Source organism: Rhinolophus sinicus, chromosome 12 (genome assembly GCF_057876585.1).
Source record: "Rhinolophus sinicus isolate RSI-liver-muscle chromosome 12, RSI-T2T, whole genome shotgun sequence".
In the NCBI taxonomy this organism is placed as follows: domain Eukaryota; kingdom Metazoa; phylum Chordata; class Mammalia; order Chiroptera; family Rhinolophidae; genus Rhinolophus; species Rhinolophus sinicus.
In genome coordinates this window covers 42,155,258-42,179,718 of record NC_142512.1, presented here as the reverse complement: position 1 = coordinate 42,179,718, position 24,461 = coordinate 42,155,258, and the positions used below count along the sequence as shown (strand labels likewise).

Below are 24,461 nucleotides of genomic sequence, written 5' to 3'. Positions count from 1 at the left end.
TATTTGGCTCTTCAGTATTCTGTTCCATTTCATTGATTGTTAATCTTTTTGCCAGTTCCACCTTTTAAAATTAGTATAGCTTTATGATAGATATCTAGAGGAGCTCGTATGCCCTCTACTCTTTCAGAAATTTTCCAACCATTCTGACTATTTTTTTCACTTTAAATTTAGAATCAGTTTATTTGCTTCCAAAGAAATCCTATTGGCATTTTTAGAATTCAAGATGACTTTACATTTTAGATTAAATTAGGGATAACTAACATATGGTGCCTTTTTGTACCCAAGAGCGTGGCATGCTTTAAGTCCAGTTAGTATAACAAGTCCAGTCACTATTTTCAATCTTTGGTTGCAAGGGTTGCAGCCCACCACCCCATGCAGGAATTGAACCAGCAACCTTGTCGAGAGCTCACACTCTAACCAACTGAGCCATCCGGCCACCCCTCTGGAAGGGAATTGAACCAGCAACCTTGCTGTTGAGAGTTTGCGCTGTTTGAGCTCTAACCAACTGTGCCATCAGACCACCCTATTTGTTGCTATTTTAAATGACAACTTTTCTTCAATTACAGTTACATTAGCTTGTATCAACTTTTTTAGAGACTTTCTCTATGGTCTTAAAATTAAACACTAAACCCACATAGTATAGCAAAAACATCGTTAGATCCCGAGTTGTATTTAGGCTTTACAGCTAATTAGTTGTGTGATCTTACGCAGTCATCATGGTCTTTGACATCCCCTTCAGGAAACAAGGATCTTAGTCTTACACTGTGGTGTCAAACAATGGACCACTGCAGAATAGTTGAAAGATAAGCTTAGAATCTGAGCACGGTTTATTGGTGAATTGTGTAAGCAATGTCTTACTAATATGTGTGATCTTTTCAAATGTAAATGTAGGTTATGGTATGATAAGCTACAGATTTATTTTAAGACTTCACCAGTGTATGGCAGTTTTATTTTTATGTGTTTTCTCCAAAGACATAATAAACATGTAACCACTGTTATATAAGGCTCCAGAGAAATCTTTTGCAATTTACATAAAGGTCCCCAGACTCTAAAAGTTGGGGATTACTAGCCTAGTCAATCTCTAATGTTTCTTTTACAATTAATAGTGTATTAACCTATGAAACTGCTTGTGGAAGATTTGGATGATAAAGGTGTTTGGTTTTTTCCTTAAGATAATGATTTTTAAGCTTATAATGTCTGAATTGTTAGTTCTTGGGATCTATTTTTAAAAGACCTGATTGACAAGCCTATCTAAATTTGTGCAGAAAATGCTTTAGTGAGAGAGGCAATGTCGTACTTTCTGACAGGGAGTTTGTTGTTTGTGTGTCTAAATCACGTAGCTTGCTTTGACCTCACATTCCAATTCAGTCATAGATGCTCGTGATGAGAGCTTTGTGTTTATTACAGGTGGAGCAGTTCAAGCAGACGTGTGCTATTCAGATTCACTTGGGAAGGAAAGCTTTCTTTTGAGTTTGGAAAAATTATTAGGAATTGGAGGAGAGTCTCAGTTTTTTAATTGAGTTGTATATCCTATTGTAGTTGAACTTGGAAAAGAAAAGAGGATGGAAAAATATATTTATGATTTGAAGTGTGTCCTAGGAGGAAAATTATATACATAGCTTGCAAAATATTCTATTTTGATTACCAGTTAATTTTGGTTACTAGTTCAATGAGAAATTTTAAGCAACTGTAGCATCTTGAACCCCAGGTAGAATGAATGCTCTTAATAGTTAGAAGCTTTATTTCCTACTGCTTTTCATTTATTTTGCCTCAGAAAACTGTCGTGTTTTTTTTTAACCTTCATTGGTTTGAAATTAACATACATATCCGTGTAGCTTCTTGAGAGAGAAAAATGGAAATGAGATCAGTGCTCATAATAGTAGTCTTAGATTCTTAGATTCCAGTCTTGAAGTAACAGATTATTTTGGTTTAAAAAGTTCATCTATGGCAATATATTAACATTTAGTATTTCATCTTGAGAGATTACATCTTTTGGGTTTGTAGTGAATCTTATGGGCATATTCTTATTCCAACTGAAGAATCCTTGATGTGAAAGGTAGAAAATGAAGTGGAGTGATTAGGACAGGAAGTGTGAGTTTTGTAACATTTTCACATGTCAAGTAAACACTTAATAGAACTCACTTGTAATGGACAATGGTAAGTTATTGGTGGCTGTTTTAATAATCAATTTATCAAATAAAGGTCACTCCTTCCAAATACTCAATATCAGACACTCAATAACCAGCAGGTAGCAATGGCAACAATTATGTATTTCAAGGAAATACTGGGTATGTTAATTTTCTGTGTTGCTTTTGGACCATTTTATAATGAGTCTCTCAAGAATTGAGAAGAGCAGCATTATGATACTAATAAGTTGCTGTATAAGACATCATGTCAGAGCACTACTGTCTTTTGATACATCCTGACAAATTAAGAATTACCCTCTAGACTCATCATCCTGTATTTTAATCTGGAGTATAATTTTATATAAGTTCTGTCTTGGACCTCCTTATGCAAGAGGGTGTAATAACTGTACTAGAGATTCTATGAGATGTTAACATTTTTGTGATGTATCCATTACTTAACTAGGTCTTTATGAATGTATGCAAATATAATGAAATTTGTACCCCGACCTACTTTTAAATTTCTCTCGGGGCTTTTGCTGCATAGTAAAGCTTTGCCAACTCCATTATTACATGCTTATTGTAGAAAATACTGAAAAGCAAATTGTCCATAAGCCATTGTTAATGTTGGTATATTTCTACTCAGACGTATTATTTTATTAGGCTTTTTTGTTTGTTTGTTTGTTTCTGTCTCTTTGTTACATATGAGCATTTTCCCACATAATGAACTAATCTTTAAAAACAGGCCACAAGTTGGCAGGCATTTTTCAGCCAGTAAGATCTCAATATTATTTAAGTATTTTTTCTGTTAGTTGTCAATATGAAAAAAAAAGGAGACAGGTAGGAGTGTAACTTGATGCACCCCCTTTGGAAAAGTACTGACCTACTAAAGCTGACATATACAAGCCTATGACTAGCATTTCTGCTTCTAGGTGTGCAGCAGAAATGCATACATACGTTCACCAGAAGACGTATGTGGAATGTTCATAGTAGCTCATTCATAACAGCCCCAAACTGGAAACTGCTCGAGTACCAATCAGCAGTGAATGGATAAACTGTGATATATTCACAGAATGGCAATATAATAAAGCGGAGAAAATGAACAGATTAGAACTAAATGCAACAGATGTTGAACAAAATAAATCAGCCACAAAAGAGTATATTCTTTATGATTCCAATATAAGAGAGTCCATTCTGTACGATTCCATTTATATAAAGTTCAAGAACAGGTGAAACCAGTGGGTATCAGTGTGGTGTGACACTGTTCTCCAAGGGCTATTTGGCACAACTGAAAGGCCAGCGATGCTGCAAAACATCCTACAATGCACAGGACACTTCTACAACAGAGAATTATCCAAAATGTCAATAGTGCCAAAGCTGGCCCTGGGCTAAACTAATCTGTGCTGTTAGAGTAAGGATGGTGGTTTCATGTATGAAGGGGCATAATTGTGGCTCTGGGTGGTCGGTAATGTTTTGTTCTCGATTTCAGTGCTGGCTACATGGGTGTGTTCAGTTTGTGAAAATTCTTTAAGCTGTACACTTAACATTTGTGCACCTTTCTGTAGGTAGTTTAGACTTCAATCAAAGTACCAAAAAATCCAACTTCACATAAAAATCCAGGTTGAAGACTTCCTTCGAAAGATACGACAACCTGGTAGCTCCCTCAGCTGTAGCGAATAGGCAGTGGGCCCCTCCCACCCCCCTTCGTTGCTGCTTGTGTTCTCCAGGCCTCACTTTCCTGTTTCAGTTACTATATCACCTCACTGGTATTTAGACATTTTAAAAATGTCTTAAACAGCTTTATTGAGATAGAATTCACATACCATACAGTTCACCTGTTTAAAGTATCCAATTCAGTGTTTTTAGTATACCCACAGGGTTGTGTAGCTATCACCACAATCTAATTTTAGAATATGTTTGTTCCCCCCAAAAGAGAGTTAATCCCTATTAGCAGTTACTCGCCGTTCCCCCCATCCCTAGGCAAGCACTAATCTTTTTGTCTCTATATAATTGTACACATTTGAATTTTGTGATCTCTGTTCTAAAACAAGGTTTATAATGGTTGTACAATATTTCATCATACAGGTTAGCTCATAAGTTATGTAAAATTATTTTATTGGGCGTTTATTTAAGATAAGTTACCAGATGGTGGAATTACTGATCAAAGGATATAAACATTCTCCAGTTCCTGCTAACTATCATCATAATGCCTTCCAGAAAGATTGTCCCATACCATCCTCACCATCAGTGTTTTTTTGCAAATTTTGTATTGTGAACCTAGTCATGTTTGCAATTAGTATTTATTATCCATTTTATCTTAGCTATGTTGTTTTCCTAGACTGACCGTTGTTCGGACAGTTGGTTAGGCCTAAGCTTAAGCTGTTTTGGACACGTGTGCCAGCACTGCCCTTTTTTACATGAAGACAGCACCACTTAAGATGCACTGTGAATGAATGCATCATCCCAGGTTCCCCGTACTTCTCCAGCTGGTTCCTGAAGGTTCTTGTGTTCAAATTAGAATGGCTGTTTGCCAGCATAAATTGACACTTCACCCCACGGTGGTGTATTCTGTTTCTTTGTTGGTTAATAGAGCCAAGATTTCAAAACACTTTCTTTTCATTAGGTTTTATAATTTGATTCACAATAAATTATACTTTGTGTTTCTCAAATATTGTCCATAGCCAAGAGCTCTTTTGAAAACCAAGTTGTTTTCATGTTTGTAATACATAAATTACTGTTTGCTAGTTAGCTGCCATAATGCTTAGAAATTGTCACTAGCTACTTATTAAACATCTATTATCGCTCATGCAGAATTAACGTCCACTTAAAATGTTCCAGTTAAACAAAACGTCATTGTAAACCCTTTAATTGATTTCTTGTCTCTGCACATAAAGCAGTCTCATTCAGGAGTGAGGCACTAGCACCATCCTTAGTGGATTGCTCAGCTCATGATCTAGGATGCCCAGATAGTTAATATTTAGTGAGTCAGTGCTGAGACTTCTTAGTCTAACCACAGATTTTCTGGGATGACTGTTTGGGAAATGCCTTCTTGAAAATTTGATGTCTTACTCTTGTTTCATTTCACTGCCATTAATTTGTTGGTTGTTTTATGAATTTTTGTTTCCTACAGTGCTTTTCATCAAATGTTAATAGAAGGGACTTAAGAAATCATCTAATCTGATATTCTCCACTTATTCCACAAATGAAAAATGGTAATACTTGTTCTCAAAGCATCCATTAGAATCTTTTGGCTCCTAGTTCAGTGCTTGCTCTGCCTCAGTTTCACAAAATTCAGAGTTGGGAATCACTTTCTTAGAACATTAATTTTAGTTTATCCTGGATTTTGTGTTTACTTAGAAAAGAAATTAAGATTTTAAAATGTGGTTGGTCTACCTATTGTAGGTTTTAGATTTGTTGCTTTTTTTTTAATTAGAAGGAAATTAAAACTTGACTCTGACCCATTTGGACTTGATTTTTGCATTTGCAAAACATTAAGAATAGCACTACCTACTTAAAATTTTTTAATTTCCTGATTATTATAGTTTAGTGAGCATTAAAAATTGACAGGGGACAAGTTATAGTTTGTTTTCAGTTGTTGATCTGAAACCCTTGGGAGCTTTTTTCACAAGAGTCTTTTAGAGACACTTTTCCAAATATATATATATGAAAGTGATATTTTTGGATTAATGGTATTTTTATGCCCAAGATTATAATAAAGGGATTGTAATGGAAAAAATGAATCAGATAAACTGGAAAGGAAAGCATTTCCCTGTAGAGTCAGTACACTGTAAAATATGTTTAAACTTGAACAGATGATTTCAGTTAACTTCCTCTAGTTTTCTGTTGCATAGCATCTGTAACTACATTAAATACCTCTGGAATACAACTGTAGTTTTTGGAGTATTTGTGAATTTCCTATAAACTACTAGATTGCAAACTTCCTGATGTTAGGTAAATACTGCGTGAATCAATTTTAGTCTAAAACCTTATTATTACGATAAAATATACATAAGATAAAATTTATCATTTTTATCATTTTTAAGTATGTAGTTAGTTCTGTGGCATTACGTACATTTACATTGTTGTACAACCATTACCATCATCCATCTCCAGAATTTTTTATCTTCCCAGCTGAAACTCTGCACCCATTAAACATTAATTCCCCATTCCTTCCAGCCCCATATAAGTAGAATAGTATACTTATCCTTTTGTGACTAACGTCTTTCACTTAGCATGTCTTCGAGGTTCATCTATGTTGTAGCATGTGTCAGAATTTCCTTCCTTATAAGGCTGAATGATATTCCATTGTATGTGTGCACTGTTTTTGTTTATCTATTCGTCTGTCAGTGGACATTAGGTTGCTTCCACCCTTTGGCTCTTGTGACTAATACTGCTATGAATATGGTGTACAAATATGTGTTGGCCTCCCTGCTTCGTTTTTTTGGAAGTAGAATTGCTAGATCCTATGGTAATTCTGTATTTAAAATTTTGAGGAAATCTTAACCATACTTTTTCTACAGTGGCTGTACCATTTTACATTCCCACCAGCAATGCACACGGATTCCAATTTTTCTGTAGTTCTATCAACATTTATTATTTCTCTCTCTCTCTCTCTCTTAAATAAGTGTGGTTTTATTTGCGTTTTCCTAATAATTAGCGATAGTCTAAAACGTCTTATAGTTTAAATTGACAGCTTATACTTTTTAATTCATAGGATTCGTCTCTTTCCCTTCTCTGAGTATTTTCACATTTTGTACTTTCATACCATTCATTGTATTCTGTCCTGAAGTATGGTTAGCCCCAACCTTGTTTCTTAAAAAATATATTAAAATCATTGGTGAGGGAGTGAGGAAATCAGCACACTCATACTCTGGTAGTGGAAATATAAATCGCAGTATGTTGGAGGGGTAATTTGGTAATACATATCAACAGCTATAAAATTTTGGGGAGGGTAATGGGCAAAATTTCTTAGCACACACAAAACATTTTTTCACAATTCATACAGCTGTTGACCCAGCAATTCTCTTAGAAATTTACCCTAAATCTATAATTGGGGATATGTGCAAAGTTGTAAGTATTGTAGCAAACTATTTTAGACAAGTAAAGTGTCTAACTACAGATGGATTACATTCTGATTCAGTGGACCTGGGAGTGAGAGTTGGGGAAGTGGGTCCTGGTAACCGGCATTTTCAACATGCGCTCTGGATAATTCTGATGAAGCTGGTCTGTGGACCACATGTGAGGAGCACTTACTCATTACTTTCACGTGCTTTAATTTCAGGTCCCATGGGGTGCTAAGGCTCTCTGCAAACTGGTCTTTGACTCTCCTGTTCAGCCTTCTCTGCAGCTGCTTCCCAAACGTCCTCCATCATGTTCCAGTCTGAGAGCCTTGTGCAACTTTTCACTCACCCCATTTTCTCCATCTGCCTTTCCACCCCAGCTCTGCCTGGTGAAACCATAACCCATTCTTCAGAGACCCACTTGTCTTCTGCAGTAAGCGTATACTTTTCCCCCTCAGCTTTATGGAGATATAATTGACAGCTTATACTCTTTAATTCTTAGGAATTTGTTTCTTTCCCTTTTCTGAGTATTTTCACGTTTTGTACTTTCATGCTATTTATTGTATTCTGTCCTGAAGTATGATTTTATTAGTGAACATATTTTGTATTTTCTACTTACAAATTCATTCAACTCTTCTGTTTAATATAGGGAACATTACTGAGTGCTTTTTGTGTCCTGGGCAGCATGCTGGGCGCTAGGGGCTCACAGAATTTTTTTTTTTTTTAAAAACATGGACTTTCCCCTCAAAGAACTAATATTCCAGCAGAAGCAGCCATACCACTAACCTTGATTTGATAGAGGAAGTCCTGATGTTGGTGGAATCCAAAAATTATGGACTGTTCTGGAGAGCAGTTTAATTGAGGAGGTCAAGGAAATTTGAGGTGACCTTTGAGCTAGATTTTAGAGGATGAAAATTTTTCCAGGCAGGAGGCAGTGGAAAGACAATTTAAAGTGGGGAAAAGAAAAATCAATGAGCAGAGATTCAAATTTATGAAATCACTCAGTGAATAGTTGTTCTAAATGCCAGGGGTACAAGAACAAAGGCCTTGCTTAAATTCTGTTGGGGTGACAGATAATGAACACATTAACAAATGTGTTAGGTAATGTTCAGTGCTCAAGGAAAAGGGCAGGGGCGGGTCGTAGAGAGTGACGGAGGGACGTCATTGCAGGTGGGTGGGCAGGGAGGGCCTCCCTACCGGAGGGAGAGCAAAGTAAGAGCGTGTGCGGGGGAAGTGGGTTTAACGGTGGGAAACAACCAATGCACATGTGCAGATGTGTAGTGTAAATGGATGTAAATATGATAGTTTAAAATTTGAAGTAAAACTAACATTTTTAATAAAACGTTTCATTTTTGAAAAATATTTAAGTTATTTTTAACTTCAAAACGTCTACAAAAGAATTTTTTACAAATCTCAAGCAGCCTATTCTGTAGGGCATGGAATGTCTTTAGGGGTATTTCCTTTAAAAAGACAGTATATTTGGTTCAAAAAAACAAAACAATATTAAAAGATATATGATCAAAATCTCGATCCTACCCATCCTCCTGAGTTTCCTCCCCCACTTTCATTATTTTTTTAATGTAGCCTTTATACAGATAGGAACAGAAACATAGATTTTTTTTCTCCTTCTGTAAAAGGCACATACTATATGCACTTGTATTCCCTGCTATTTTCACTAATTAAATGTCTTGGATATCTTTTTTTTTTTTTTTTTAAAGATTTTTTTTTATTGGGGAAGGGGAACAGGGCTTTATTGGGGAACAGTGTGTACTTCCAGGCCTTTTTTTCCAAGTCAAGTTGTTGTCCTTTTAATCTTAGTTGTGGAGGGCGCAGCTCAGCTCCAGGTCCAGTTGCCGTTTTTCTAGTTGCAGGGGGCACAGCCCACCATCCCATGCGGGAGTCGAATCGAACTGGCAACCTTGTGGTTGAGAGGACGCGCTCCAACCAACTGAGCCATTTGGGAGCTCAGCAGTAGCTCAGCTCAAGGTGCCGTGTTCAATCTTAGTTGCAGCGGGCACTGCCCACCATCCCTTGCAGGACTCGAGGAATTGAACTGGCAACCTTGTGGTTGAGAGCCCACTGGCCCATGTGGGAATCGAACGGGCAGCCTTCGGAGTTAGGAGCATGGAGCTGTAACCGCCTGAGCCACCGGGCCGGCCCTTTGGATATCTTTTTAATACAAAGAGAACATTCCTCATTTTTTCCAACCACATGGTATTCTGTTGTGTAAATAGACCATAGTACATTTAACCATTCCCTTGACAAGTGGACATTTGAGTTGTTTATAGAAACAGTGCCATCGTGTGATTATTCCCAAAAGTTTGATGACTGGGTTAAAGGACATTTGTAGTTTTGTTAGGTATTGCCACATTGCCACCAGAGACTGTACCACTCCATCAGCAATGTATGAGAATGTCTGTTTCTCCACAGCTTCCCCAATTTTTGGATTTTTGCCAATGTAACAGAATTATATCTTAAAGTAGTTTGTTTTATTATTGAGATATAATTCTCATGCCTTAAAATTCATCTTTATAAAGTGTACAGTTCAGTGGTATTTAGTATATTCCAAGGTTGTGCAACCAACATCTCCACTGTCTAATTCTAGAACAGTTTTATCATCCCCAAAAGATATGCTGTATAAAGTCACGTCCCATTTCCCATAGCCCCGGACAACCACTAATCTATTTTCTGTCTCTATGGCTTTGCAATTCTGGACATTTCATATAAATAGAATCGTACAATATGTGGCTTTTTTGTGTCTGACTCCTTTCACTTAGCATTGTTTTCAAGGTTCATCCATGTTGTGCATCGTTTTAAAGAGGAATTGGTATTTGTTTTCCTGTGGATTATCTGTGTATCCCTTGCCAATTTTCTAGTGGAGTTTTGGTAGTTTTTTTGTTTTTGTTTTTAACTCTATTAGGGAGATTAGCTCTTTGCCTATAAAAGAGTTACTGAAAATTTTCTCTCCAGTTCATTGTTTTTCAGTATTGCTTATGGTGTTTTTTTGGTTTGTTTTTAACCATGGAGACACTCTTTTTTGTAGTCAGATTCATCTTTTTCTTTTCTTTCCATTTCCAGAGTTTATCAGATATCAGCTATGTTTTGTTCTAACACTTTTTATGGTTTCAGTTTTTACATTAAACTACTTTATTTGGGGATTATCTAGATATCTGATGTGAAGTATGAATTCTCCTTTTATCTTTTTTGCCAGGTGGTTATCCTGTTGCCCAAACACTGTTAATTAAAGTCAGTCTTTGCCCCACTGGTGTGAGGAGCCACCTCTCACCAGTGGCCTTTCAGCAAAGGAGTAACATATCCATTTTAGAGAGAGAATTCTAGTGCAGGGAGATGTAGGAGACATGCTCAAGCAGGGAGAAAGTAGACTGGGTATTGGTTTAAACCTTTAAGTGTTTTTTAAAAAGTTTTTGTTCTACGGTGTTAATACATAAATTTTGTTTTCACCAAATTGGGATAATTCTGTTTTGTATTCTACTTTTTCAGTTACTACATCATGAGCATTTCCCTAAATTTTTGAATTTATTTATTGAACGGATAGATACTTATTGAGAACTTACTACCATTTGGCTGTGGGGTTTTAGACACTGGGAATAAAAAAACAATCCTGTTCTCATAGGGCTTACATTCTATAAATTATAAAATATACAATCAAAATTATGTATATATTATTTGAGGGTTAAGTGCTATAAAGAAAATTGAAGCTGAGTAAAGGGTCTAGAGGATGACAAATGTTAACTTAGAGGGAAGTGGTCTGGGGGAAAGTCTCATTAAGGAGGTGACTTTCGAGCAAAGACTTGAATAAAGTGAGGAAGAGTCCTGCCAGTATCTATGAAAAGAGTATTCAAAGCAGTGAAACAGCAAGTGCAGAAGTCTTGAGGCCAAAGCCTGGCACGTTTGGTATGAGCTGAGGAATAGCGAGGGTGCAGGTATTCCGGAATCAGAATGAGCAAGAGGCAGCGTGGAAGGAGATGAAGCCAGAAAGTGAACTGGCAAAGGATGTTTACACTGTGGTAAAGATTGTAGGTTTTATTCCTAGCGAGTTTTAAGCAGAAGAGGGACATGATCTGACATAATTTCTAAAAGCTTTACACTGATTGCTTTTTTGGAGAATAGATTTGAAAGGAATAAGAGCATAATCTCAGGGACCAGTTAGAAGACTTTGGCTTTTACAGTAATCTTGGGTAGAGATGAAGGTGGCTTGGATTAGAATGGTAGCAAGTGTCGGTGGTAAGAAGTGGCTGAACTGTGGATATATTTTGAAGATAAGATTTAACAGGGTTTGCTGATGGTTTGGCTGTGAAGTGAGAAAAAGAAGTGAGGTTGACTTGAGGTTTGGCCCTGAGAAACTGTACTGACTGGTGGAGCCATTTACTGAGATTGGGAACACTGAAGATGGGGTAGGTCTTTGGAGGATGGGGGATGGCTTTGGGGGATGTTAAAGTTCAGGTGCTTAGCAGCCATCCAAGAGAAGCAGCTGGATTTCAGGTCTGAAGTTCAAGGGAGATGTTGGAGTAAATGGGATATCATTTATAGCTGGAATTCTAGTGGAGGAACCAGCAAAGAACACTAAAAAGGGTAGGCTAATAAGACAGGATAAAAATCAGTGTGTGTATTTATAAGTTTGGAAAAGGACAAGTGAGACTGAACTAGACACTGGAAAATAATAATGAGGAGAGAGTATAATAATATCAGGGAGGCCAAGTGTAAAAAAGAGTATTTCAAGGAGGAAGGAAGGAGTGATCAGTTGTATCAAATATGGCTTAAAAGGTTAAATAGGAGAATTAATCATTGCATTTGGCAGTTAGAAGTTATCAGTGGCAAGGGTAGCTTCGCGAGTTTGGGAACATGAAGGCTCATTGGTGGGTGCTGTTCCGTCATGTGGATGTTACCATGGTTTATTCACCTCTCGTCATCATCAGTGATTAGTAATTCGGGTAGTTTTCATCAGGTAGTTTTCAATTCTTCAGGTATTTCCGATACCCAGATCCAGATGTATTTGAGAGCATCATGAAGTTGGCTTATTGGATATTGGAGTTAAGATAATATAGCATAGCAAAACTAGAAGACTCGGGAGTTAAACTAACCTGTTGAACCAACCTGTGCCAGTAGCTCTGACTTGCACCAAGTTGCTTAACTTTTCTGTACCTGTTTCTTATCTAAAAGATAAGATTTTGTGAAGATTAAAATAAATGAGTACCCAGGATAGTTCTTGGCCACATACTTGTTTAGTAAATTCTAAATGGTTGGTTGTTTTATAGGGAAAGCAAGGATTGCTTTCTTTAAAAAGTCACAATGCTGTTAATTGATAATGGAAATGTAGGTGGTAAATTTTAGGGATGGAAGGGAAGAAGAAAAGAAAATTAGTTCTTTTGGAATATGTTCCGATTGGTAAGACATCCATGTGAAGATTTTTTTCAGTGATAAGAAACCATAAGGGACGATAGCTAAATCTTAGTGATTTCTAATTTAATTCCATTGTAATCAGAGCACATACTTTGTATGATTTTATCATTTTAAATGTAGGTTTTTGTTATGACCCAAAATATGGTCTAGATCAGTAAATGTTCTCTGTGTCCTTTAAAAAATTGTAAATTCTTTCTGCTGTTGGGTGGAATGTACTCTGTCAGTTTACTTATTAAAGTGGTGGATAGTATTGTTTCTTTTATATGCTTACTAGTTTCTACTTGTTCTATGCATTATTGAGTGAGGGGTGTTGAAATCTCCTACTATTAATTGTGGGCTCATCTATTGCTTCTCTTAGTTCTATCAGTTTTTGCTTCATATTTTTGGAGCTCTGTTAATATGTGTATAAACATTTAGGAATTTTATGTCCTGTTGATGAATTATTGTGAAAGGACTTTCTTTATTTCAGGTAATATTCCTTGCTCTGAAATCTGTTTTGTCTGATATTAATATCGTGTTTCTCTGAAAATAAGACCTAGCCGGACCATCAGCTCTAATGCATCTTTTGGAGCAAAAATTAATATAAGACCCAGTCTTATTTTACTATTAAAACCTGGTCTTCCATAATTTTACTATAACAGATAATGCTGTTATTTTACTATAAGACCAGGTCTTATATTAATTTTTGCTCCAAAAGACGCATTAGAGCTGATGGTCCGGCTAGGTCTTACTTTCAGAGAAACAGTGTATATAGTTATTCCAGCTTTCTTTTGATTACTATTAGCATGTCACCTACATCTTTGCCCATATTTTTGCTTTTAATCTCTTTGTGGCTTTTACATTTAAGTGGGTTTCTTATAGTAGTTGGATCTTGTTTATTTAATCCAGTCTGGCAGTCTCTGCCTTTTACTTGGAATGTTTAGACCATTTACATGTAACGTGATTGTTGATATGGTTGGGTTTAAATATACCATCTTCCTATTTGTTTTCTCCTTGCCTCATCTATTTTTTATGATTCCACGTTACCTCCTTTGTTAGATTACTAGCTACTATGTTCCCCCAAAAATAAGACCAGGTCTTACATTAATTTTTGCTCCATTAGGCCTTATTTTCAGGGGGTGTCCTAGTTATTCTTGTACAACAATCTCCATTTATTCAAATTCAGTCATGTCATCTTCTTCTGGAACATCATCATAATGTACTAAATGTGTCCGTCTGGCTGACGATCTTAACTGGGCTTATTTTTGGGAAACACCGTATAACATTGTTTTGTTAGTTTAGTGCTTGATTTAGGGTTTCCTGTATCCACCCTTAATTTATCAGTCTGTTCAAGTAGTATTAAACCACTTCTTGTGTGGAATAATAACTATACAACGGTATATTTCCATTTCCTCTCAGCCTTTTGTGGTATTGTTTTCATACTTTTATTACCTCTATCTAAAATCCCACAGAGTGTTGCTGTTTTTGCTTTAAATAACCAATTATCTTTTTAAAAAATGCTTAACATAAGAAAAGATGTCAGATGTCTTTTATATTTATGGTTCTTTATTCCCTTGTATAGATTTAAATTTCCATCTAATGTCATTTTTTGTTTGCCTGAAAGGTTTCTTTTAACATTTCTTGTGCTGGCTGGCTGAGGATGACTTATGCCAGCTTTTGTATGTCTGAAAAATTCTTTATTTCATATTGTTTTTTAAAACAGCTTTTTTGAGATATAATCGACATAACCACAAATTGCACATTGGGGCTCCCAGTACAGTTGAGGGGACAAGATTAAAAATTGTAGCAGCCCCAATAGTAATGGGAATGATGGTATTTGCCTTGAGGCCAGGCATAGCGAGCACTTCATAGGTAATACCATCTGCGTAGCCGTCCTTTAGTAAGTATTATCATCTCAGACTTGTGTACCCTCAGCTGAATTTACCAACTTCTCTAGTCCCTATTCTCAATGCCCAAATAAGTTATCCTTAATTAAATAATTTTTATTGAAGATACCATTTTTCTATTTTTATTCTTCCCTCCCAATTGCCAAGAAACCTTTTTGGTTTTGCATTTTAACTTTCAATTCTAATTCTATATATGTAAGATCTTAAACTCTAAAATTTCTCCTTTTGATCTTTGTGAATTTATTTTATTATTTGGCTAAATTTTCATCCCAAAGAATAGGAGGCAGTCCCCTTTTCTGTGTCCGTATGGAACCTGCACCTAGTTCTATCTGTAAAGTAATTCTTTACTAGTGGTTAAGAGCCCAGATTCTGGAGCAAGACAGGCTGATTTCAGATTCTGGCTTCACCACTTAATAACTGGAGCATCTTAGGTCAATTTTATAAACTTGCTGGATCTCATTTCTTCATCTTTAAAATGGGCCTAATTATTTAATCTACTCCCTGAGATCATCCAAATAATGTGCTTTACATTTAATCTCCAAAAATCCTATGAATTCTATTTTACAGAAAAATGAAGTGAACTTTGACTTGATCCTGTTAGGATATAATTAATAGAAAACTTCAAATATAAAGAATTGGGGAGGGAATTACATAATGTATTACCATATTGAAGCCAACTAATTTTTTTAAATTTTATTTTCTAGTGCAAGACAAGGTAGATTTGTAACTTTAGTTATTTGGAAAATAGACTAAAAATAGCACATTTGGTTTCTGTCCAATAAATGTTATATAAGCAAACATGATTTTCTTCTGAGAGAGAGAGAATCCTTTCGAATTATGGGCTACTGTGAATTACAGTATTCTTTATTTAAAAAGCCATTCTTGAAAGAAAAACTTTTCCAACTTTTAATTTATTCAAGAAATTGACTGATGTGAGTACATAAAATGATAAAATTTGAAGGAAGACAATCAAATAAGATGTTTATATTAAATGTCAGATGGTTAATATGTGTACTATATTAAGAATACATTCTGCAGCTAAATCAGCAAAAGGATAGAAATAGTCCACAAATAGAGGGGAATATGGAGGACGTGTATCCTGCTGTATTAAAAACATACAAATTGACATAATTTTGAAATACCATTTTGCATCTAGTAAAGTAGCATAACAGACAATGCTGATAAAGTTGAGGTGAAATTGTAATCATTTGTTACTAGGCATTGTAAACTGTTAGCACCTTTTTAGAAAATTGAATGACAATTAATGACAAATATAAACCACGCAGGTTTACATTTCCTGGACCTAATAATACCACTCCCTAGAATTTGTCTATGCATACATTCAACCAAAGCTTAAAGGTATATGCAGGAAAATATTGAGTATAAAAGTACATATAAATCAATTAAGGCTTTCCTAATTATCAAAAAAAAAATTGGGGGTGTTTTAAAAAATAAAAAACTTATTTAAAAAATCAAATTGGGTGTTTGGCATTCCTCCATCTCTTACCAGCACCTGTCACATGTTCCCATGTCACTTTCCATTCATAGACAGAGTGTGGAATTGGTTTTTATTTTTTTCATGAAAGCCATTCACAGGTTAATTGCCCGCTGCTCTGTAACCACATCTCTTTTCCTGAAGCAGGGAAGAAGCAGGGTAGCCAGAGAAGACGATATCCTGAATCTTAGGCTTCTGATAGCAGAGCAAAAACAATAGTTCAGAAAAAAGGGAGCTTCAGTGGAGCAAGAACACAGCGAGACCACACTTGGCAGTAACATGATCTGCTTCAAAATGTCAATTCCCTGTCCCACCATTCTACTCATTTCATTTTTCCCCTCTCTCCCTCCCCCGTCCTTCCATTTCACCCCCCATCTCATTGGAGTAAAGATACTCTATGACATTTAAGCTGTTCTCTTGATGCTTACAAGGAGAGGAAGGGGATTTGGAAGGGGAAGAGTATCAGAGAAAAACCTACTGAGTCCTCAGTAGATCAAAGCAGTGGTGATGCTGTCACTGAGTTTAGGAAGCCCATGCTATTTATTTATTTATTTATTTATTTATTTATTTATTTATTTATTTTAAAGATTTTATTGGGGAAGGGGAACAGGACTTTATTGGGGAACAGTGTGTACTTCCAGGACTTTTTTCCAAGTCAAATTGTTGTCCTTTCAATCTTAGTTGTGGAGGGTGCCGTTCAGCTTCAAGTTGTTGTCCTTTCAGTCTTAGTTGTGAAGGGTGCAGCTCAGCTCCAGGTCCCGTTGTTAGTTGCAAGGGGCTCAGCCCACCATCCCCTGCAGGAGTTGAACCGGCAACCTTGTGGTTGAGAGCCCACTGGCCCATGTGGGAATCGAACCGGCAGCCTTTGGAGTTAGGAGCACGGAGCTCTAACCGCCTGAGCCACCGGGCTGGCCCAATTTATTTTTTATTTTTTATTTTTTTTAAATCTCAATACAGATGCAGCTGCTTTCTTTCTGTAAGCATTTGAATCTGTAAATCACCTCTTGTGGACACGGGTGTCCCAGTGACTGAGAGCCAGCTGTTGGGTGTTTTAACTAAACAGCCTGCGCCTAGTTGGCTACTCAAATCGCAGTGAGAGGTGTTGGCTCTTCCAGGGAACAGAGCACGCAGGGTGAGGGTTTGCACAAGGCCTTTGGTGACCCGGTTTGAATTTGTTGCGATTTTCTGCTTCGGCTTTTTCCTGTAGGTGCCAGAGTTTATCTAGTTAAGATTTTTCACAAATGACTCATCTTCCTGTCATATTTTCTTAGACTACAATGACTTACGAATCTTTGGGTCACTGTTACGTAGTTTCTCCTAGCACACATATTGGGAGGAGAAAACAGTGATATTCAAACTCAAGCCTGTTTCCATCTCATGCTGACTGATTTCTGTGGTACCTAGAAAACTGTTTCTTCCTGAAAATGACATTTTAGTGATTCATTGTTTTCTGTGGGAGGAAGCTTATGACCTTTTCTTTTTCCTCTTCCAGAGGGAATCTGGAAAAGTTGTAAGCAAAACATCATTTCTCTAAGAAAATTTTGGATAACAGAAGTTCTGCGTAACAGGTAAAGTGTATTTAAACTTCTTTAGTGATGCTGATAATCATCTCTAATCTGCAGAAGTAAACTGGGAGGGGGAGAAAGGAGAAAAGCTACGTGGACTTAGTATCAGAGGTTGCATTAGGGATTTTATATGCATTACCTTTTGGTTTTTGCCAGGATTCTGGGCATAGTTCTAAGAACCTCAGAATAAAACTATCTTTCCAAATGCTGTCGTAAATGGACTTGCCTATTGATTGGATTTAATGTTGTCACAATTCAATTTGCAGACTTTTTTTTTAACATTCACCATAAACAAAACACAGAAACATAATACAGAATCCTAACATCTGCTATGCTTTGCAGCCTAGCTAGGGAGTATCTTCCTAGTTCCTTTCTGTCTTGTTTTAGTTCTTAATCATTGCCAGTTATTTGCAGCTATACCACCTTTTAAATAATTCTTAATACTTTGTCACCAGGTCCAAAATTTAAGTTTCCTAACAAGGTCCCTCTTCACAATGGCATCTTACCCAAGTTCCCCATTATTTCTTACCATGACTGGACCAAATACCTAAACCTCTGTGCTGTTTTCTTACCTATATCACAAAGTTCTGAAGGCCTTATGAAATAATAGTATATGGAAAGGATCCAGGACTGTGTCTGAGAAGCACATCTGAAATGATAGCTGCAGTTTTACCTTTTAAACTAGGGAAGACATGAAAGCAAACCAGACTTGCCAGTTTGGTAGTCCAACAAGTGCTCATAGACTGAGGTGAATATACTACCTGAGAGTAGAAGAGTGTGATGCTGTTTATTCTAGCAGTCATTCTAGTACAAGCCTTGAAGTTGGGTTCAAGTATGCAGAAAACTAGTTGCTAGAGACAGTAAAAAAAAATTAATGATTTTAATATTTTTCCTTTGGTATTTTCCCATTTTTATCAGGGCAAACCAATTCAGTCACCATGAGTTGGAGCTTCCTGACTCGCCTGCTAGAGGAGATCCACAACCATTCCACGTTTGTGGGCAAGATCTGGCTCACTGTCTTGATTGTCTTCCGGATTGTTCTTACAGCTGTAGGGGGAGAGTCCATCTATTATGACGAGCAGAGCAAATTTGTGTGCAACACAGAGCAGCCGGGCTGCGAGAATGTCTGCTATGACGCCTTTGCACCCCTGTCCCACGTACGCTTCTGGGTGTTTCAGATCATCCTGGTGGCCACCCCCTCGGTCATGTACCTGGGCTACGCCATCCATAAGATTGCCAAAATGGAGCATGGGGAAGCAGACAAGAAGGCAGCCCGGAGCAAACCCTACGCGATGCGTTGGAAGCAGCACCGGGCTCTGGAAGAAACAGAAGAGGACCATGAAGAGGATCCCATGATGTATCCAGAAATGGAATTAGAGAGTGAAAAGGAAAATAAAGAGCAGAACCCTCCTAAACCCAAGCATGACGGCCGACGGCGGATTCGGGAGGACGGGCTCATGAAAATCTATGTGCTGCAGTTGCTGGCCAGGACCGTGTTTGAGGTGGGTTTTCTGATCGGGCAGTATTTTCTGTATGGCTTCCAAGTCCACCCGTCTTACGTGTGCAGCAGAATTCCTTGCCCTCATAAGATCGACTGCTTTATTTCTAGACCCACTGAAAAGACCATCTTCCTTCTTATAATGTACGGTGTTACAGGCCTCTGCCTGTTGCTTAACATTTGGGAGATGCTTCATTTGGGGTTTGGGACAATTCGAGACTCACTAAACAGTAAAAGGAGGGAACTGGAAGATCCGGGTGTCTATAATTATCCTTTCACTTGGAATACACCGTCTGCTCCCCCTGGCTATAACATTGCCGTCAAACCAGATCCGATCCAGTACACCGAACTGACCAATGCTAAGATCGCCTACAAGCAAAACAAGGCCAACATTGCCCAGGAACAACAGTACGGCAGCCATGAGGAACCGCTCCCGGCTGATCTGGAGACACTGCAGCGGGAGATCCGGGTGGCTCAGGAACGCTTGGATCTGGCAATCCAGGCCTACAATCACCAAAACAACCCCCATGGCCCCCGGAACAAGAAAACCAAAGTGGGCTCCAAAGCTGGCTCCAACAAAAGCAGTGAGAGTAGCAAATCAGGGAATGGGAAAACCTCCGTCTGGATTTAATCTTGGCTGTGCTTAAAACTTGTGCTTTTCATAGTTTATGGTAAGCTGCGGCTCACTGAATAATGACTTCCATTGAGTAAACATTTGGCTCTGGCTCTCTTCAGGGATGCTGTTGGCTCATGATCCAAGCTCAGGGGACTCTGAAGGCAGGGCTGGGACAAGGGGCAGAAGAAGGGAAACAGTGTTCCTGGGCAGGTGTTCCAGCAATAATACAGTTGTAGAACTTTACATTTGTGTCTTCCACATCTGGAAAAGAACAGATATATTTAAATCATTCTTGTTGAACAGTTTTTGTATGTACAGTATTATGGTACTTTTTTTTTTTTTTAGTATGAGAACTTTTTTTTTGTACTTGTACATTGGACCACTGTAGTTATACTTTTATATTAAAGGGGGAAATCCTAAGGTAATGCCTGTTAGGCTAGTGTTTTATTTTGTTCAGCGAGTTCCACCCTGGGCTTAAAGATTTAATAGATGCTACACCTAATAAAAGTGCCTCATGTCGCAGGGATGATTTCAGATACGTAAGGAGCTGCAGGAGGAGGAGTCAGTTTTCAGTCCTGGAAAGAAAGTCCATAGCAGGAGGCTGAAATCGTCTCCCCTTTATTTGAGAAATCTTTGAATCTTATTCATGTGCCCAGACTTGAATCTAGTTTTTGAAAACCCATTTGTATTTTCAAAGGAGATAATTGATTCACTGCAGGATTCCTTTAAGTATCCAGCATTGCCAGTGTATGCTTTGATGGTGTGTGTATCATTTAATTCTTTCCAAATGCTGATAAACAAAGGTGTCCCCAGTTCTGTAGCCTGTGGAAACCCCTGCTAGAGTTCATATTAAAATTCCTCTACCACAAAGCAAAGCCACGCCTGGGAAATGAGCCCTAATAGGATGTGTAGTTGTGGAGCTGTTTGATTTGCCTTAAGTCTCTATCCAGAAACCTGCCTCTCTCTGATTTCTTAAGAAGCCAGTGATGGATATTTTCTTTATATGTTAACATTAGAAATTTAAAAAATTCCTTCATAGGCTAAGAATACTCAAAGCTACTTGTACTGCATATGGCAGAAAGCCTAAATCCAAATTCCTTATTTTTTATAATTTACTGTGGAACTTTTGTAATTTATATACTTCTGCCAATGTAGGTTTCTGCCTGGAAGACCAGTCACACCTGGGATTCTATTTGTAAATAGACCTAAAGAGAATTTCAGTATTTATTCCCTATAAATATATCTGTAGGTATATCTGTTGGTTAATGACAAGCATTGTTCATGCAACACTCATAATTTGCAGTATTTTATTGCCATTTTCAACCTTGCATTCTGTTGGGGAGCTTTGCTCTCCCATCACGTTCATGTTGTTTGTCTTATGGTTTATGAGCGTCTGAGTAAGAGCTTGGTGACGATTTAAAGGAAGGGGCCTTTGCTTAATGAGCGATCATTTCATTTTGGGTGTCTTACTCTTTTTTAACAGAAAGCCATCACAGGCCACCTCTGACTTTGAAATTCTAAAAGTATTGTTTTTTATAAATTTATTTTAAAACACCAGTTTTCCATTATTTAGGAGAATCCTAGAACAGTACCCTTTGTGCAGTTCTTTTTCTTTTCTTTGCATATCTCCCCCAAACAAAAGAAACTCAGTAGAAAAATGTAAGCTTGTTTTTTAGCCATGTATTTACCTTTATTTTGTCTTTTTTTTTCTTCCCCATCTATAAATTTTGGCCTAGAGAAGTTCCTCAGGGTCTCTAAACATCTTAGGCAAAATGTAAGTTCAGGTGAGACTGAAGGGGAAATTTGAGAAAACTGTACATGTATATATATAGACATGCCAGTTTCCTTCACACCAAATGTTTAATAAGGAAATTCAACTATTCTAAGAAAACAGACAAGATTTTATATACCTAAGCCTAACTAAGATAAAGAACTACCAATTCTCACATCACTAGTGCTTCAAGCAGATTTCTTAATTGGAGGACAGAAAATATATATACATTCATATCCGTCTCTTCAGAGCCTGAAGGAGAGCAGTGTGGCTTTGCCAGCGGAAAGGTTGGTGATTTGAGAGTGATGGCGAGGGAAGGAGTCAAGCAGAAATGCTAGACAGACATTTGGCGCCAGAAGCATCCACTTAGTTTCTGTGAACGGTGCCCCTGGTGCTTCATCTTGGCTTGTTCTGATGAGAATGTTATCTTTTGTGTCTGGATAACTCTTCAACTTCTTAAAGTATACAGAAAGATATTCTAAGTCACTTCACATGTATGTACACGTTTAAAGTCTATTTTTATTCTCACAAAAGTTTTACTTAACATGAGTTTCCCAACTCTCACTGCTTTCTTAGGATATTTCTTTCAGCCTTTGGACATAGAAGTTTGCCAAAGCCATTTTTCCCCTAATGATATCCATGAATCTACATTAAGAAAATGGCCCTATCAGTGTCTAGCTTAAGCCATTAATTGGGTCTTCATTGAATCTATGAAAATATTCTGCTGGTTATTATTATTCTAGAACTTGCAGGTATTTGTATAACAAGCCTGTCCGCATTTTTTCAGAATCACATACCTTTGAATTATTGTATAAGACATGCTCTGCCATATATGATGCTGGATTCTCTAAATAGAGGCTGAGTGCTTAGTCCCTTCACATACTAGAGTCAGGATACGGTCATCAACATGGTTATATTCCTTAACATACTATTGAATTAATTTAGATACGGTGTGTCCTTGGCTCATCTTCATTAAAATCTATTATTCAGAGATATTTGTGAAACAAACATGCTTTTTTTCTTAGTTCAAATTGGAGAGCAGAATTAGGTAACATTTCCCCCTAAAGAAATGTTCATCTTCATTTTGTGGCTTCGAGTTCGCTTGACTTAGTTTCGCCTGTTTCTATATTTGTTCATTTAAAACCACAAGAGTGTTATTTCATTTGAAGTCAGTATTCTGGGGATTTTCCTTGACTAATGACTGATAACTGTAGAATTACTTTTTGATAAAAGTGAACTTTGCCATCTAACATGGTTCTGAAGGTTAGGACTCCTACATATCTGCCTTTTAGAAGGACACCTATATCTTTAAAGAGAAAAATATTAGGTACCTTAACTCTCATTTCCTCATATTATGAAATTAGGCAGTTAACTTTTCCAAGTTTCAGGAGCCACTGACCTCTCAGACATGTTATGAAGTAGTTAGAAAGCCTATAGTAAAAGGTATTAAAATACCAATTATTATTATTGGTCATTAGTCTGAGCTTGGAACTTCAAAAAAAAAAAGTTGAAAGAACTATGACGGTAGTAGATGTCCTCCCGTGCTCTTCATCACAGGAATCAGTGATGGTTTAAAACACTTGCTCTAATCAGTTTATACCAAGAATGGACTTAAATATTTCTATTAGTCATATCTATCCTTATGAATGTCCATCTTTATGCTTTCTGCCTCATTTAAGAAACAGTATACTTCTAAAAATAACATCTGTAGTTTTTGATACATTTTTGGCCAACCAGCTTTCAGTAAAAGGGAAGTATGTTATACTTGAACCTACTTCAAGAAATGCCTTTTTGTAAAGTCTTTCCTGACTATGAGGAAAGTACCTGGAGTCAAAGATACACAGTTACTGGTCATTTTAATTGGAAGTTTCCAGGTATTAGATTAATTTTAACTTTACAAAATCATGTAATCTTATGAATAGTCTTACTACCTGAAAATAAAGTCCCTGCACCTATACAGTACAGTGTTTGGAAACAAAATTTCAACTCACCTATATGTCATAAATCTGTAATAATTCAAAGTCACCGTCAAATGTTAGAATCATTAGGTTGAGTTGCATACTTGTCACTCATTTTGGCCACACATCATGGAGAGTTTAAGATTTTATTTGTTGTTTAATGCAGTTGTGTTGTTTTCAATAATGACGTTGAGTTTGGGTCATGCACATTCCATGTTAATAATCATACTTTTTAGAGAAGCAATCCATAGTATCCCAAAACCCAGGAGTCCAAACGAAAGTCCTACTCTCGTGCAAAATCTCTACAGAAATAAAAGAAGTAAGAGTTCTGCATTTCAGTGTTGGCTTGCTAACCCAACAGAGACATTTGGCTATATGCTTCCAAGATTGGAAATCTTTTTCTTTGCTGTACTCTCAATTGTGTTTTGTTTAATAAATCTCTTGCAGAAGTCTCTACCTCAGGCACTAAGTGTTAGATATGGTTACCATATTGATACTGAAAAACTTAGCTAAGACTTCCAACTTTTTAAGATAATCGAAATGTAAAATTCAACTGTTAACCTCCAATTTAATGTCATGTGGTGTGCAGTTTGGATATTGTATGAACAGCTAAGAAATTACCCATTCTAGTGCCAAAGATCGCTTGTTGCTAATTTTGTTGTGTACAGTTGATGTAAACTTTATGGTTGGGGACAGACTCTGTGCTCAGGGCCTTGTCTCTGGGAAGATTTTGTTTTTTCAATTCCAAATGATTTGTCAGTTTCAAATACAGTTTAGAAGAGTCATTTGTGGTCTGTGCATCTTTTCCCAAACTTGAAAACTCAGCTGCCAGGAAATGTCATACTGAGGATATCACCCCGTTCTTTGTATAAAATAACACCCAGGAGCTTAGTGGGTTACACGGAAAACCTGATACGAAAATCTCTTCTCATACCTTCACCTGTAAGTTGATCGCAGTGGGAATACATGAACAGGAAAATGTCCAAGTAGAGGTTCGGGCTCAAAAGATGCCCTTTCACAGCGGGGTTAGAACTCCTCTGGGATTGCTGTAGCTAAATGGATCAGCGC

At 37.1% G+C, this 24,461-nt stretch overlaps 1 protein-coding gene across 9 annotated transcripts in view; it reads left to right on the top strand.

Moving 5' to 3' along the window:
• GJC1 (gap junction protein gamma 1) overlaps positions 1-24,178 on the top strand; it is a 30,116-nt gene extending 5,938 nt beyond the window's left edge. For 8 of the 9 annotated variants that reach the window (XM_074319626.2, XM_074319628.2, XM_019752280.3 and 5 more), the window contains 2 exons: positions 17,478-17,553; positions 18,469-24,178. In XM_074319626.2, the coding sequence (XP_074175727.1) occupies positions 18,489-19,679 (1,191 nt within the window). In that variant the 5' untranslated portion in view covers positions 17,478-17,553; positions 18,469-18,488 and the 3' untranslated portion in view covers positions 19,680-24,178. Of the gene's footprint in view, positions 1-7,552; positions 7,617-17,477; positions 17,554-18,468 lie in introns of those variants that run through there. The other variant, XM_088802272.1, reaches the window with a different exon arrangement.
• The last annotated feature ends 283 nt before the right edge of the window (positions 24,179-24,461 follow it).